This window comes from Sturnira hondurensis, unplaced genomic scaffold (genome assembly GCF_014824575.4).
Source record: "Sturnira hondurensis isolate 20B ecotype Veracruz unplaced genomic scaffold, ASM1482457v3 Scaffold0021143, whole genome shotgun sequence".
Classification (NCBI taxonomy): Eukaryota; Metazoa; Chordata; class Mammalia; order Chiroptera; family Phyllostomidae; genus Sturnira; species Sturnira hondurensis.
The window spans coordinates 28,985,638-29,001,223 of NW_028093774.1; the positions used below are offsets into that span (position 1 = coordinate 28,985,638).

The 15,586-nt window shown below is 38.9% G+C and overlaps 2 protein-coding genes across 2 annotated transcripts in view; one reads left to right on the plus strand and one right to left on the minus strand.

The window, feature by feature from the left end:
• Positions 1 to 1,541: 1,541 nt before the first annotated feature.
• Positions 1,542 to 6,072, minus strand: LOC118976747 (60S ribosomal protein L35a-like). The gene is made up of 2 exons (XM_037031375.1): positions 5,934 to 6,072; positions 1,542 to 1,958 (listed from the first exon to the last, which is right to left on the minus strand). The coding sequence occupies exons 1-2, from the start codon at positions 6,070 to 6,072 to the stop codon at positions 1,549 to 1,551; spliced, it is 549 nt and encodes a 182-aa protein (XP_036887270.1). The 3' UTR covers positions 1,542 to 1,548.
• Positions 5,201 to 15,586, plus strand: part of WDR89 (WD repeat domain 89) — a 45,312-nt gene continuing 34,926 nt past the window's right edge. The window contains exon 1 of the mRNA XM_037031568.1: positions 5,201 to 5,284. The gene's annotated coding sequence lies outside the window, so the exon portion shown is untranslated. The remainder of the gene's footprint in view (positions 5,285 to 15,586) is intronic.

A 15,586-nucleotide genomic window follows, 5' to 3' on the forward strand; every position in this document is an offset into this window, starting at 1 on the left:
ATAGGGGGGAGGGCGAGAATAGTGGGGGAAATATAGAATCTAAAGAACTTGAGACACGTGGTTATAAACTAAGGGGGGAGAATGGTGGGGGAGGGAGTGTGCGGGTGGAGGGGAATGCAGGGGGGGAATAGAACAACTGTAATGGTATAATCAATAAAATATATTTAAAAATAAATAAATAAATAGAAATCACACACCTAATTTTCAGTAATAGTTCTTATTAAAATGTCTTTCTATTGTGATTTTTTTTGGGGGGGGAGTCCTATCATCTAGAGATATAAAGAGTAATATTTACAAACATAATGCAAACTGAAAGGTTGCCTATTTGATTCCCAGTCAGGGAACATGCCTGCATTGGGGGCCAGGTACCCAGGTAAGAGTGTACGAGAGGCAGCTGATGGATGTATCTCTTGCACATTGATGTTTCTTTCTCCCTAAAAACAAACACATAAAATCTTTAAAAAATAAAATAAACTATGGTTCTAATGCTTAACTAAAGAGAAGACCCAGAGCCTAGTTAATCAAATACTGGGGCCTTTTTTTTCTCTTCCGTTTAAAGTAACTGTTACTATTTGCTCATTTTTTTAAATTTCAAAGTAGCAGGAAGAGAACACACAGCTTAAAGTAGTCAACTTGCTACTTTTGAACAGCTCTTCCAAGAGATTTTCTGGAGGTAGTTGGTGTTTTTGATTAACATCACTAACAGTTTCTGTACTGGTTCTGCCTCTTCACCAATTTTCCTCTGTTAAACTAAAAGGGATCATAGTAAAATCCATCTTAAAATGGAAGGAGTTCAAACACCACTACTATCTTGGAAAAAAAAAAACCAGTCTGGCATGGTGACTGGTATAAACCAGCTGGCACCTGTCGCAGGATGTCCTAACAACCACGCATTTTGGCTTCAAGGGCAATATTGTTGACATTTTCAAAAGCTCTAGAGCTAGTAGTTTGCCAGACAGTACTCCTTACGTGGTATGCATGTCTAGGTGTGGGCCTTATGTACTGGGAAACCTTCAAGGGGCTCCAGGATTCAAGAGTTGGGCAAAGGAATAAGGTGCTTAGGAATGGAGCCAGAAGGTTCAAATGTAGGCTTTTAGGCCAAGGTCTCAAGGACTAGCCAGCCAAATGAAGCAGGGAGTTAGAGAGGCATGTTACACTGGAGTTTGAATATAGGACAGTTCTTTTTAGATTTATTTTACCAGAGATTGGAAAATGGAATTTGTACATTTTGTATGCTCATACTAACCCGGTCTCACATACATAAGACAGTAACAAATATGGTTCTTTGGAATGACTTCCAAGCCTGAAACCCCACTCTTTTTTAAATTTACTCTTTAAAATAGATTTTATTTACTTATTTGAGACGGGAGATGGAAAAAAAGGAGAACCATAGATGTGTGAGTGAAACATTCATTAGTTGGCTCCCCTTTGCATCTTGACCAGGGACTGAACCCACAACCCAACCATGTCATCCAACCTGGAATCCTTCGCTTTGCCAGAGGACCCCCAACCAAGCCACACAGTCAGGGTTGTTATTTATCAATAAGTTTAAATCCTGGAGGGGTACAGCATTACACGGATTCTGTGTCCAATGGCCTTAGCAGGAAGGTTGCTTCGGAATTTAGCATGAACCATACCACTGTTTCCATGAGCACCAGTTAACTTTCCCCAGATGACTCTGGTTTTGTTTGGTTTACCACCAGGAGTCACTTTGTTCTTTGCTTTGTACACACACACACATCTCTTTCCTAGATAGAATTCAGTTTCATCTCGAGCATAAACACCTTCGATTTTAAGAAGAGCTGTGTGCTCCCTCTGGTTCCGGAGACCCTGTTTACAGCCAGCAAAAATGGCCTTGGACCACAGCCTTCCAGATGTATTTGTTGCTGCTGAAGTTCTGTTCCTGGCAGGCACCACAGGGTTCAAGATGGCAAAAAAGAAAAGCCTGAAACCCCACTCTTAAAAGAATAATCTGGAGTTCTTCATCTGGGTGTTATTTTTAAGGTATTTTGTAGATGTGACTAACCTTCATAATCAGTAAACTTCAAATAAAGGAGATTATCCTACATAATCTGGGTGGGCCTGACTGCACTATTGAGAAAGTAGAACTGAGGTTTCCCAGAAGAAATTCTGCCATTTTCCAGAGCATTTTCTGAATCTGTTTAGATTTTGCTTCCTGGCAATTGTCATCAGTTTGGCTGAAATAAACTCTATATTTAAACATTTCTTATGTAGACACAGTGGTTGAGCCCTGATACAGTGGTTGTGCATGAGTACTTCCAAGCAGTATTATGTAAAATTTGGACTTTATATTTTAATAATAACAAATACAAATATTTGTATTTTAGTAATAGCAAAGGCAAATATATTTTGTATAAATAGGAGTGAGTGGGATGGCGGTACACACGTGTGTGTTCTCTTTTTGACTCGGCCTGACCTTGGGTTCCCAAGTCCTTCCTTCTAGTGTCCAGTTCTGGCAAGAGTCCTGCTAAGTCATTTTAACTCCCACTTTTTCTCATTGTACTCAATGTTGAGCCCAATTTTTCTCCCATATTACAAAACCCCACCATAGTAGTCTCCCTTGAATAAAATCTGATTTATCATCTTAACAAGTATGTATACAGATTTCAAAAAGTTTATACTAGATATCATGTATTTTTAAACAGACATGAAAAATGTTGAAGTTAAAAAGTAAATAAAAAGAGGGGTTGTAATTCTCTTCTGGCATTTCAAGAGTCATCCTGCATTTCTCTCACTTTGAGGTTGTTCCTCAAACTCTTTGCCAAAAGATGGTATACAAAGATGATTCCAGGATTCACATCTTAAAAGGCAGTAATGGTCCCTGTTTTAATTACTATTATAAAATTTTCAATAAATGTTTTTCTCTCTAAAATGGAACACTTTGAGAGCTTCCAAAAGTCTCTAAAAGTGTGAGCACTTGGGACAGTTAATACAGATTAGCCAAATATGCTGGCAATTCAGTCTCTCAAGTTTTTCATACCTGTAGTTTTTAATGGTTTTTATTGGTAGTCACATGAATTTAATTTATATCTCAATAGACCTTTGATTTAAATAGGAGGCAAAAGGAAAATACCATTAAAATGCTAGTTAGGGAAAGCATTAAAACTGATAATTCTGCAATTCTGCTTCAGGGTGATTTTCATATCTACGTATTTCATTTAGTTCATCATAAAGATTGAAAGGAGAAATATAGTAGTGATTACACCCAATTTAGCTCTTCATTTATTGAAAGTAAAAATAAGTTATACGTTCCATGCTTCATTTACACATAACAACCTGAAACCTTCTCTCATCATTTAGAAACAAAGCAAAAAATTCAAATTTGATTTATTTAAATAAAAATGCAGTAATTCCAAAAATGAGTCATAAAAGCAGTTTTTCTTGGTTTTAATCCTATAAAGTGTGCTTAATTTTTACTTTTTAAAATGTTTTATTTATTTTTAGAGAGAGGGGAATGGAGGGAAAAAAAAACAGGGAAAGAAACATCAATGTGGCAGAAATACATAGATTGGTTGCCTCTAACAGGTCCCCAACTGGGGACCTGGTCTGCAATCCAGGCATGTGCCCTGACCAGGAATTGTGCTGGTGACCTTTCTTTTCTGTTCATAGGCCAGCATTCAATCTACTGAGCCACACCAGCCAGGGTCTATAAGTGTACTTAAGTTTTAATCTAGAAATGCTGAGCTATTATATATCACGAACCCTGTTTTTTTCTTAGAAAAAAGTTTGTATTACATGTTAAGTAGGAAAAAAATTTGTTGAAAGGAGTTAAGTATACTCAGGAAAAGTTTTTGGTATTTATAGGTTGACTTTTAGTTTTGCAAAGCACAAAAATGATGAATATTAAATGGACTCACAGAAGTAAAAGGAATTCATGATTCAATGAAGGCAGGAAACCCTGCCTTAAAACCAATGTGTTTCCATAAAGGTTGAAAATGGACTTCATAATACAATCTTGAATAATATATAATGTATTTACATCCTGAAACTGTTCACGTATGAATTTTAACTACAGCACTATTTTCCTGTCAAGACAGCAGCCAGTTCTGCATCATGTCATTTCAACACTTGATTTACCTGTGCCATTATAGTATGTAGCATTGCTAAGTTTAGGGTACTTTTCAAGTATTCTCAAATGGTCACTAATATGAAAAACCAAAGACTTTTATCGTAACACAAAAATTTTACAAACTGAAAACGTTACTATCCACTAGTAGAGTGTCAGGTACAGTAGTAAAGTGTCTGAAACACTAATATTTCTTTTACACGAACATATACACGAAGTCTTTCCAGTTTTGTTAAGTGTCTTTTTGGCTTTAATGTTGCTGATAAAGTATAAAAAGCACAACACATCAGAACGTGACATGAGTGGGTGTTAATAATGAAGATTTCAGTAGCAACATCCACTTTTAGTCCTGGCTGCTGTGGTTCCATGGATTGAGTGAAGGCCTGCAAACCAAAAGGTTGCTGGTTCAATTCCCAGTCAGGGCAGATGCCTGGGTTGCGGGCCAGGTTCCAGGTGAGGGTGGGGGAAGCGAGAGGCAACCACACATTGATATTTCTCTCCCTCTTTCCTCCCTCCCTTCCCTTCTAAAAATAAATAAATAAAAATTTTAAAAGAAAACCACCATACTTAAATACAAGGGTCTTGCACATTCGGGACTACAAATCAGAGTTACGTGGGGCGGAAAACAATGACACAGGCACGTCACAGAGGGAGTAAAACACTGGTTCCTTTGAGTCATATTTAGAAATAGAGAGCATATGTGGGTGTTTCAGGGCCCAATTCTTACTCTCTTCCCAAGACTGGATCGGCGGAAGTTCCAGCATCTAAAACGCTGAAAGGAACTCACATTGTACAGTGTCAACGGAAGAACTCTGTCGCCCGAGGAAGAGGCGAAACTCGCTTAATTCTTGTCCTTTATTGGTCACGCATTCAGGAGGCTCAACCCTTTTATCTCAACCAATGAGTGTTTGAAATTCCCGTTAACGTAACGTAAGGGGCGTGTGGTGCGGCTTTATAGGTAAACTGGCTCTACGCAGGCGCAGGGAAGTCAGCTTCCCATAATTCCTCGAGCCTCCCGCCCTGCCTCCTTCGCTTTCCCTGGGCTATAGGCAGCCTCTGTGTTGCTGACCAATCATCTTCATTTTCCTTTACAAGAATACCCAATCAGAGAAGTAGAGGGGAGGAGTTCCGGTCGTCTACTCTGCGCCGTGACTGAGCTGGTGTTTCTCGCTCGCCAGTTATGTGGTTATAGCTGAGGTACTTGTGTTAGGATCGGTCTGGGCGAGGGCCTGGGCTAGCCAGGTCTCTGGACGGGTGGCAGCAGTGCGGGTGGAGTCTGGAAAGCCAAAGCCGGAATTGCTGAGCTTCTGGCCCTGAGATTAATGGGGAGGAGCGGGGTAGAGGGACCACGTGCTGTGGTTTCTGGTGCTGCGGTCAAACCCACACAGTCCTACCCCGAGGGCCGCCGCCGCCCCCAGCACTTGCTTTGGGTCGTTTTAAATGAAAAGTGTAGTGCCCTTCGCCAGGTGTTGAAGAAAGTAAGCCAGGACCTTGTTTTCCCCTGCTCCTTCCTTCCTCCCCTCGCATTCTTTCCGACCCACCCCCTGAGTTAATTTTCGAGGTCAGAAAGCACGTTTTCATTTGGCAAACAGCGTAGTTCGAACTAGGAGACCAGCCTCTATTTTAGGCGCTTTACGTGCATTATCTCATTTAATCCACATAGCAGTCAAATGAAGTGCTTGCTATTGTCATTTTCTCCCTAAGAAACTCAGGTTACCAGTCCGTGTGTCTCTTCAGTTTATCTTTGAGTATTTAAATTGAATGAGGCGTTCGATTTCCACGGACGTAAAATTGAGATGTGGTAGTCCTTGTTCCTAATTTGAAATTGTTTCAGAAAACCGCATACCTGCAAGTAAATCGATTGTTGTTATCGAGGTAAAATGATCTAGTAGGCGTGGAAGTAAGAGCCGTTTACTAAACTTTGGGGGAGTCAGCATCTTTGCCTCAGCTTCGTCAAGTGCTGAATTGAAATCAATACCAACCATGTCAATTTCCTAGAGATATGAGGATCAAATAAGATAATGGATCTAAAATGTAGATCACTTATGTTAAGTGCATATGACTTTCTGCTTTTTTAAATCTTTCCTGTAGAGGCTATCTTTTGAGCCTAGTACCTGGAATATATAATAGTGGTATCAGTTAAGTCTGTATGCCCCACTTGCTATATTTTGCTGTGTATAATACATAATTTTGCCTAAATTTTTAGTGGAAAAATAAGGATGCGCATTATACATGGGTAGTGCTAATTCAGTGTGTGTATATATATATATTTATTTATTTAATTCTTTTATGCCCGTGCGTTAAAAGTCAGTAGAAAGCAATAATGATATCCACATGCAAAATAATACCCTAGAATACAATAATCAGTTTTGTTTCTAAATATAAATAAATAATTGAATTTAAAAGTTAAAACGAAAGATTTTTCTCCTGAAAGTTTGGGCCAAAAACGTGGGTGCGCAGTGTTCATGGAGTGCAGTATTCAGGGCAAAATTCAGTACCTTCCTGCTTACCTAGGGTTTAGGACAGTATTCCTTGTACATGCAGAAGTCTTGCTTGTGTGCTTTATTTTCTTACATTAGGCAGTTGTAAGTAGTGTAAAGCAAAAGTAGATCATTCCACATAGCTGCTTTTGTGAATTTTTTTAAAAAATATTTATCTTTAGAGGGGAAAAGAAGGAGAGAGGGAGAGAAATACCAATGTATGGTTGCCTCTAGTGTGTCCCCTGCTGGCAACCCAGCAACCCAGGCATGTGCCCTGACTGGGAACTGAACCACGATCCTTTGGTTCGCAGGCCTGTGCTCAGTCTGCACCAGCCAGGGCTGCTTTTGTGAATTCTTTTCTCCCACCTTGTATTGTTACCTATTTAGTTTTTGAGTTGTATCTTAGTTTTAACCCCAAATCATGACTTTTCCCCTGCAACTTCTATTATTTATTACAAATAGGAAGATCATGCTTATTTTCCTATTCCCAATAATGCTTTAAAGCACTACTTTTTTCATGATTTCTACATATTTAAGATATTTTCACTTGCTCCATATCAAAGGTCATAATTGAAAACGAGAATTTCTAGATTTCTGAACTGGAGTGCTGTTTATATTAATGTAGCTCAGTATTTTAGGGCTAATTGTGTGTAGATCACTGCTTAGCAGTTGAGAGGGTGTACAAATCCACGTTTAAGAAGCGTGAACACAGAATAGGGGAACAGTTTAAATCCGTGTTTAAGAAACATGAACTCAGATAATGGGGATTTAAGGTTGCCATTTAAGCAAACAGACTGGGCAATGTTCATTGCCCCTAAGGCTAGACTGCACTATGCTTCATGGAGAACTGGATATATAATCATTTGTTGCTCTTTCATGTCTGGCTGGAATGCATAATTCTCAAGAGACAGGATCTGATGAATTGAGTCGTTACCATCCACTTGTTAAAATAAGATAATATATGAAATAACCCAGCTCCCAGTAGGCATCCAGTATATAATAACGATTCAATAAAGGTCTGTGCTTTTTGCATGGAGTTGGAAGGAGAAAGGGCAAGCAGAAGCACATGTGGGACATTTCTGTGGTTCAGGCCCACGTTACTTATTCTCTTGTCACATAGTCACACCTAGTTTGTTTGTTTATTATTTTTTAATTCTCACCGGGGATATATTTACTGATTTTAGACAGAGGAAGGGGGAGAGAAGGAGCTTGAAGAGGCAGCAGTGCTTCTGTCTGGCTTCTGGAGGTTTGCCCAGCACTCATCCTTTTTCTAGTCACTTCACCTCACTTCTTCCCATATACAGCTGGTGCCGTTCCCACTGTAGCCTTGGTGCTCAGTCTCAGAGGAGATGGGTCTGTGTAAATTCTAAGTCCCTGTGGCCCCTTTAAGAGGAGTCTTTTGTAAATCAGGCAGTGTCTTCCTTGCACTGGAACCCTGGGCTGTGTGATCTAGCCTGGGGCTGGGTTCCCTTGCTCCTCAGGTATTCCTTCCGATTTTTATCCACCGCATGTGAATGTGGGACCACCTATTCAGCCCACTCTGTGCCACACTGCGTCTATGTGTCTCACGCCCCCCACCCCACTCCTTGAACATCTCCATCCCTCCTACCCCTGTGGATGAATGTGGCTTCTATAAATCCTAGATTGTTGGACTTCCATACAGCTCGATTTTCTGATGGTTCTGGGTGATATTTGTTTTGAAGTCTAGTTATTTTCAGTAGTTGTGCAAGGAGGCAAAGCATGTTTACGTATGCCTCTGTCTTGACCACAGAAAAGAATTGATTTTTTTTTTTTTTTACTTTTTGAAAAATAGTACTATTTTAGGGTCACATTTTATCACATTTTTAACATTTGAAATTGGATTCACTTAGCTTTAATAAGTGCAGGGTTTTCTTGGGCTCCACTGATATAACTGGGTTATTTCAGCTAAATAAATTGTACATGATACAATAATGAGACTTTTAGCAGTATTCTTAACATTTTAAAGATCGAAAAACTTCATTACGTGTTCTGTACTTGCCAAATTTTCTGGGCTAAATAGTAGTTGTTGCGATACAACTTGAGAAGTATAAAGCATAAAATTGTTGGCAACATATGATAGAAAGAGCACTTGGAATCAGAGGATTGTTCTATTTAGCAAAGTATTTAGCTTTCCCTAGCTTTAGTTTACTTATTTGTAAAATAATAATAGTATAGGCCCTCTTTAACTCTCAGAGTTGTGAAAATCAGACAAAATGGCAAATACTGTAGTTCTTTGTAATATGTGATTCTTTCATAAAATAAAATGATATTAAGTATCTATTGTACCTTAAAAGGGTTCAAATTTAGCATTAATTCTGTTGTTGACTCCACTAGTTAATGTGATTTTTTTTTAAAGCTTTACCAAAGTAGTTTGCTTCTTCATGAGTTGATTGGATCAAAGAGTGATAAAAATCTTTTCTATCAAATATTTTTAAAATATGTTTATTGATTTTAGAGATAGAGGAAAGGGGAGAAACATTGATATAAGGAAGAAATATCTTTTAATATTAGTGTTAAGTAATATTAGTCTCCAAATTTCATTTTTGCTTTTCTAATGATGCATTTCATATGAAAATTAAAAGAAACCTCTTCTTCCAAAGACTAATATTTGGTGTGCTATTATAATGAAAATGATTTTTCCTCATAATTTCACTTAGACTGTTTATTATGACTCTTAAGATATTTCTTGTACATATTCCTTTGTGTCAGTATGTATACTGAGATAAGTGACTATCCATTCTTATGGCCATTCATCCTGATCATTATTACTTTCTATTGGATTTTGAAAAAGAATTTCATCATTCCTTGAATTGCAGCAGATCCAGTAGTTAAGAGCAGATTCTTAACTAAACTGACTAAATCGAGTATTGGCTTTAATTACTAGCTTTGTGACCTTGAGCTGGTTATGTTTAACCATTATGTGCTTCAATTTCCCATTTGTGAAATGAGGTCATTATAAGTACTTCATAGGATGTTATGAGAATTAAATGAGTAAGTATTTGTGAAGTGTTGAAACAGTGCCTGACACTGTTTTAAGTAAACTCTCCCCTCAATTTTATTCAGTATCATTCATCAAGTATTAATGTGAAATAATAGCTAGAAGAGAAAAAGCTGCAGGTGATGACTTATATTTTCAGTTTATTTTATCTCATAGCTGATATTATTTTAAATCTTTTTTTAAGTCTGTATACACTTGGCACAGGCAACCAAAATTTGCACTGGATTTGACGTCATTGGTATTGCCATCATCTTAATTTTTTTCCTTAGTGTTGATACTTTCCACATGAATATGCTTTAAATATTTTAACTCTATATTGCTTGTTTTTTTGATTATGATGATTCTGAAATGTTAGTGGAAATAAGAATTATGATACTATTTTACATTGGAATGGCAATTTTAAAAAGCTCTGTAAAATATGTCCTTTATATCATTTGAAAGTCAGTGTAAGACAGCATTTAACACTGTGTGCTCTTGAGTCATGTTTGAGTTCCAGTTTCTACTGTGCATTTGTAAGACAAGCAACCTTTGGCAAATCACACACCTTTTCTAAGCCTCCCTTTTCTAATTATAAAATGGGGAAGTAAATGTACCTACTTTATAGGGCTATCCAGAATGTTAAATGAGATATGATGCATATAAAGCATTTAGAACTGGCAATTGTGCCTGGCATATAGCAAAAATTCAGTATATCTTAGTTACTGTTATGTCTTTGGTACACACAAAAGAGCCAATAAATGGGGAAAAGGGGAAATGTGAGGAAACCAAGATTCAAATTGGATCTGTGGTTTACTGTAGGTCATGTGCAAAGAAAATAAAGTAAGCTTCTTCACTTCTGGTGTTGATCTTTCTTGTTAAAAACACTACTTCCTTTTCTCTAGTAACACCTCTTCAGCTTACACATATTGACTAGGTTCATCCCAGACACAGGTTCCTTCATTTCCCATTGTGTTTCCATTTCTTGGCTATCTTTGTTAGAGTACACATTTTATCCTTGGTTCTGATTCTGTCAAAGCCCTTCTCTTTCTTCTTGAATCCTCCCTTTAGCCCCTGTATCACTCAGACCTAGTTAGCATGTATCACAGGCATCTCTTTTCAAAAGGAGAATAGCTATCGAAGCTAAACTTTTATAGTGATTTTAAAGTTGTGGTTTTATGCATATATACACAAACATATTTTTTAAGGATTTTATTTACTTATTTTTAGAGAGAGGAGAAGGGAAGGAGAGAGGGAAACATCAATGTTTGGTTGCCTCTCATGTGCCCCTTTCAGGGCACGTGGCCCACAACTCAGGCATGTGCCCTGACTGGGAATTGAACCAGCGATGCTTTGGATCACAGGCTGGCAGTCAATCTACTGAGCCACACCAGCCAGGGCTAAGTTGTGGTTTTTATTAGCCTGTCATTAATTTGTAGTTAATATAACACTAAGTTCTTTTTATGAAACTATTTTATTCTCTCCAAACTTTTCCCCTTTTTTCTGAGAATGTAAAATCAAATCAAAGTTTTTCTTAGAAACTAAGAAAGGAGTTTGAGAATCACACAAATCCCCTTAGCCATTCTAAAAATAGGAAGAATACAATGTATGAATCATTGGGTTATTTTTGAAAATCTTGAATGATTGAATTGTGGATGTATCTTTTTTGGCATCAAAAATGTGGTTTGTGTCATACAAGGGACATTATGCATTATTTGCAGAAAACTTTAGATATTGTGCTCCTATAAAGAATTTTCTGAAGAAAGAGCATTTTGAACATATTTTTTACTTCTGGAATTTGTATATATAGGACTAGTTGTTAAATTACATTCAAACCAGCAAGTGTTTATTGAGTGCTTTCTGCAGACAGGGTGCTGCGTAACACAGTAAGGTGATGTTCCCAAATCCTAACCCTTTCCTTAGCTTCCTCAGTTAGGACTTCATGGTGTGACAGAACCACTGGGTTCCATTGCTCTGGGTTCTGTGGCCCGCACCGAAAAGAACCATGACTCCCAATGCCAGAGTCTTAATGAAAAGGAAAGGAACTATTTAAAAGTTATACACTTTTAGAATAATGGCAGGATTCTGCCATTAAATCCCACTTCCTTTAGAAACCAAAGAAGCACCCACAAACGCACAATCTCACCTCCCCTTACCAAACCAGCCAGTCAGAGGTACCATCTCTTAGGAAAAGTAGAAGTCTGTAGTGTAGCTGGGCAGAATCCTATCCTATCTGGCTTCTTCCAGTCATGTGTGCTTGGCTCTGCTCCTGCTCTTAATCCAAAACTGCATCCTCACGGTGGGCCAGTGGGGATGCCTCCTTTCTAACCCTGTGGCCGAGACCCTGCAAGACTGGTATATCCTGCTTTTCTGCTCCTTTCTATGCTGTGTGGTCAAAAGCGAATGGTTGCCCCAAACTTGGGTTTAAATCCCAGCACATATCTTCCTCTGTAACCCATTTTGGACTCCTGCCATGCTGGGTTGCATCTGCCCTTCCCCTTATCTCCTGCTCTTCTCAGCTGCCATTAGTCTGGGCAGGCCCAGCCCTGTGATGTAGGAGTCAGCTCCAAGCTTCTCTAGCAGGCCCCTCCAGCTATATCACAAGTTAGAGTCAGGCCCAACTCCCAGGCACAGTTCCTTAACATTAGTTAAACACTGGCCAAGTTCTTTAGGTATGCAAAGTAACTCTCAATGGCCCTGCTCTGCTTCCCTTTTTCCCAGCCAGGTTAGTGGGGGGACCTCCCCATTTTGGGAGATCCCGGTATTCTCTTTTACAGTGGCACTTTCTATGACTTTAGGAGGTTGGAGTGAATTAACCTCAAAGCTGTGGTTATGGATGTTTCATCAATGTTGATATTAATTAATTAATTTCTTATATAGGAACTTTGCTTTCTTCAGGAAAGAGATTTCTGCTTCTAAGGCTTCAAGTGTGTGTGTGTTTCTCTCTTGGACATTGTTTTGTAGTATTGTTACAGAACAGGGCCAAGACGGGGTACTGTTCGGATATACTATTACCGAAAGGGCCCCCACTGGGTTCGCTGCGCCTGCCAGAGGAAAGACGTCTCTCAGTGCCAGAGATTTATGAAAAGGAAAGGAAATATTTATTTAAAGCTGTACAGACTTAGAGTCTTCATTAAAATACTGAAGTCCTTTATGATACCCACAGGCACACGCAGTCCTTCCTTCTCCTTCTGCCCTAATCTGGGATACCGTATCTCAGGAAGAGAACTAGACGTCCGTGATTCAGGTTCTCGGCACCATCAGCTGTGTTGCTGTCCTGGCAGGATCTCCAGTTAATCTAAAGTTACGTGGCACCTTCTCATGGCCTACTGGCAAGAGTCCTTTCACCGTTCTTCCAGGCAGTCTCTCCTGCTTACTAGGCCATGTGGTCCTCACCCTTGCAAAGCTGCAGAGGTTTCTGCCAAAAACACGTGGTTCTCTCTCAGCAAAGCTATGGGGGGTCCCCACCCAATGGCTGCCCTGTCTGGATTTAAATCCCCACACCAAATCTTCCTCAGTACCTCCATTTCTGACTCCTCCTACAAATCAGTTACACCTGCCAGCATTCCGGTATTATTCCAAGTTCACTGGGATGCCATTGTGAGTCTGGGCAAGTGTGGCCCCATGTCCTGGAGCCAATCTTATTCAAGCTCTCAAACGCAGGCACTGTAAGCAATCTCACACAGATATAAGCAGTTACATCTTGGGTGGAAGTCCCTTCCATCCCCCTGGCTTAAAGCATGGCCACAGATATTTAACATATCTGTGCAACCAGTTAAAGGTTACAGATATGTTAAATGACCATGTCAGAGGTTAGCTGCAAGGCTGTTGCTGTACATATCTGTGCAACCAGTTAAAGGTTACAGATATGTTAAATGACCATGTCAGAGGTTAGCTGCAAGGCTGTTGCTGTACAAAACAGCTCTGTATGTTCTTGCTCCGTGTCCCTTCCCCCAACTCACCTGTGGGGGGAAGGGGTGAGGACATCCTTTATATCTTTCTAATATTTCCTGGACACCTTGAGTTCTGGACCCCATTCCAAATCCTTATTTGGGCCCCCTCCCTCTTGGCTGCACCCTGTTACAGTATGTGCAGTTCCTTTGTATTTTTTCATCCTGTATTGAGTTTGTTTTGTATGTGTTTGTAAGTTTATAGTCCACGAGAAATAGAATTTCATGAGGTAGGCCAGTAGTGGATTGATTTTAGAGAATAGAGAATTGGAGAACATGGCTCCTATCCCTGAGAAGTTTGTACCTGGACTGCTCATGTAGCTCAGGTTTTCAGCATCGTCCTGATAAGCCAAGGTTGTGGGTTCGATTCCTGGTCTAAGCACATATAAAAAAGCAACCAATGAATGCATAAGTAAGTGGAACTGTATATCAGTATTTCTCTTTCTAAAAATTAGTAATTTAAAAAAGAACTTTATGCTCTGCAGTGGGGATAAACAAATACAAGTACTTAAAATATAACTAGATATAAGTTAAACTTCAATATATTTAGTATATGATATTGCTGTATGAATTATAGACAATATTTTGGCACTCAAGGGAAGTAAAAACTAACTTTGGGCCGAGTTAGGAAATACTGTAATGCTAGTAGCATTTGAGCTAGGTCTTGAAGCATTTTTAGGATCTAGATAATTCAAGAAAGTTATATGGGATTCTTGGAGAGAATATCCATCCTTGTGTAGTTCTCTTATGGGAAAAATACTTCACCCATTAAAATATTGAAAAGTCTGGGGTTGCTATAAAATAGTTTGTAATTGAAATGTTCAGGTATCTGCAGCCCATGCAGAAACAATAAAATAATGTATATGGCACTTCATAAAAATTAGGCATTTCACCTAAGAACTATTTGTATTTGTGAAGTCATATATTGCTTTCATTTTCCTTTTAGTGTCATACTGAATGTCAGTATTTTTTACAACATGAAAGTAGTTTCAAAGAACAAAATTTACATATGTCTCTTATAGGTAGTAAGACTTTGTCCTATATTTGCCATCGTTTGTCCAGGAATCAGTTAGATGTTAGATTAAGTGTTTCCTGTTTTGCTCTGTGTCAGGCAAGTAGGAGGTTTTACGGTTGCAGAAAAGAGGTAATGAGGATAATGTGGCCTCCTTGGGGCACACCCACTCAAATCTCCTTTTCGAGTGAATTTTCTAAGGGTCCCCATAAGACTTGGAACCAGTGGAGAAATGGGCCACAGTAGCTGGTCCCCAGCTTCGCCCATCAGCCTATTTCTAAGGTCCTCTTTTCTCTGACTTTGCAGTGAGCTGCTAGCAGCGCCACCTTGGCTCACTTTCCCACAACATTTCTAGAGAGCCAAAGCAGCCCTGCTTAGGCTGTCTCCTGTTACTTCTATGATAGGGCCTTCCTTGTTTCACTGTCCCCGGCTTTGATAAACACACGCTCAAAAAAAAAAAAAAAAACCGGAAGAAGAGGAGGAAGAAAAACTGGAGGGTAATGGCAGAGGAAACAGTGAGGAGGTAGATGTGAAGAGTGATTTTTAAGGTGGAATTTATAAGCTTAGTTGAATCTTGTTCCTTGCCTCCCTTTAATCAGTAGGTGACAGATACTGAGCCTAGAAGATGAAAAGTTTGTGCAGTTAACAGAGATGAAGAATTCAGACATTGGAGTTATATTTGGGTTTATTTAATTTGAAGTTTTGGCAGCAAGTTTAGAGATAGGGATCTAGGGAGACATTAGAAATATGAGATTGGAATTTTGGAGAAAGATCAGAGCTGAGGATAAAATCTATGGGTTAATACAGGTAATAATTTATGAGTTCACATAGAAGAAAAGAAAACTAAGAAAATGCAATTCAGTCTCAATTATCATGGTTAATAGAAGAAATTTAAATAATTGCTAAATTAAAGCATCTTTCTGTTTAGAAACTTTGTAGTCCTAGATGACTTTTTGTGTTCTCTAATTTTTGGACCTGTTGCTAGGTGGCAGTAGTAATCAATGCCAAGGGCAAGGCAAGCAATTTAAACAGAGTTTAATAGCTTAAGTCTAAGCTAAGCAT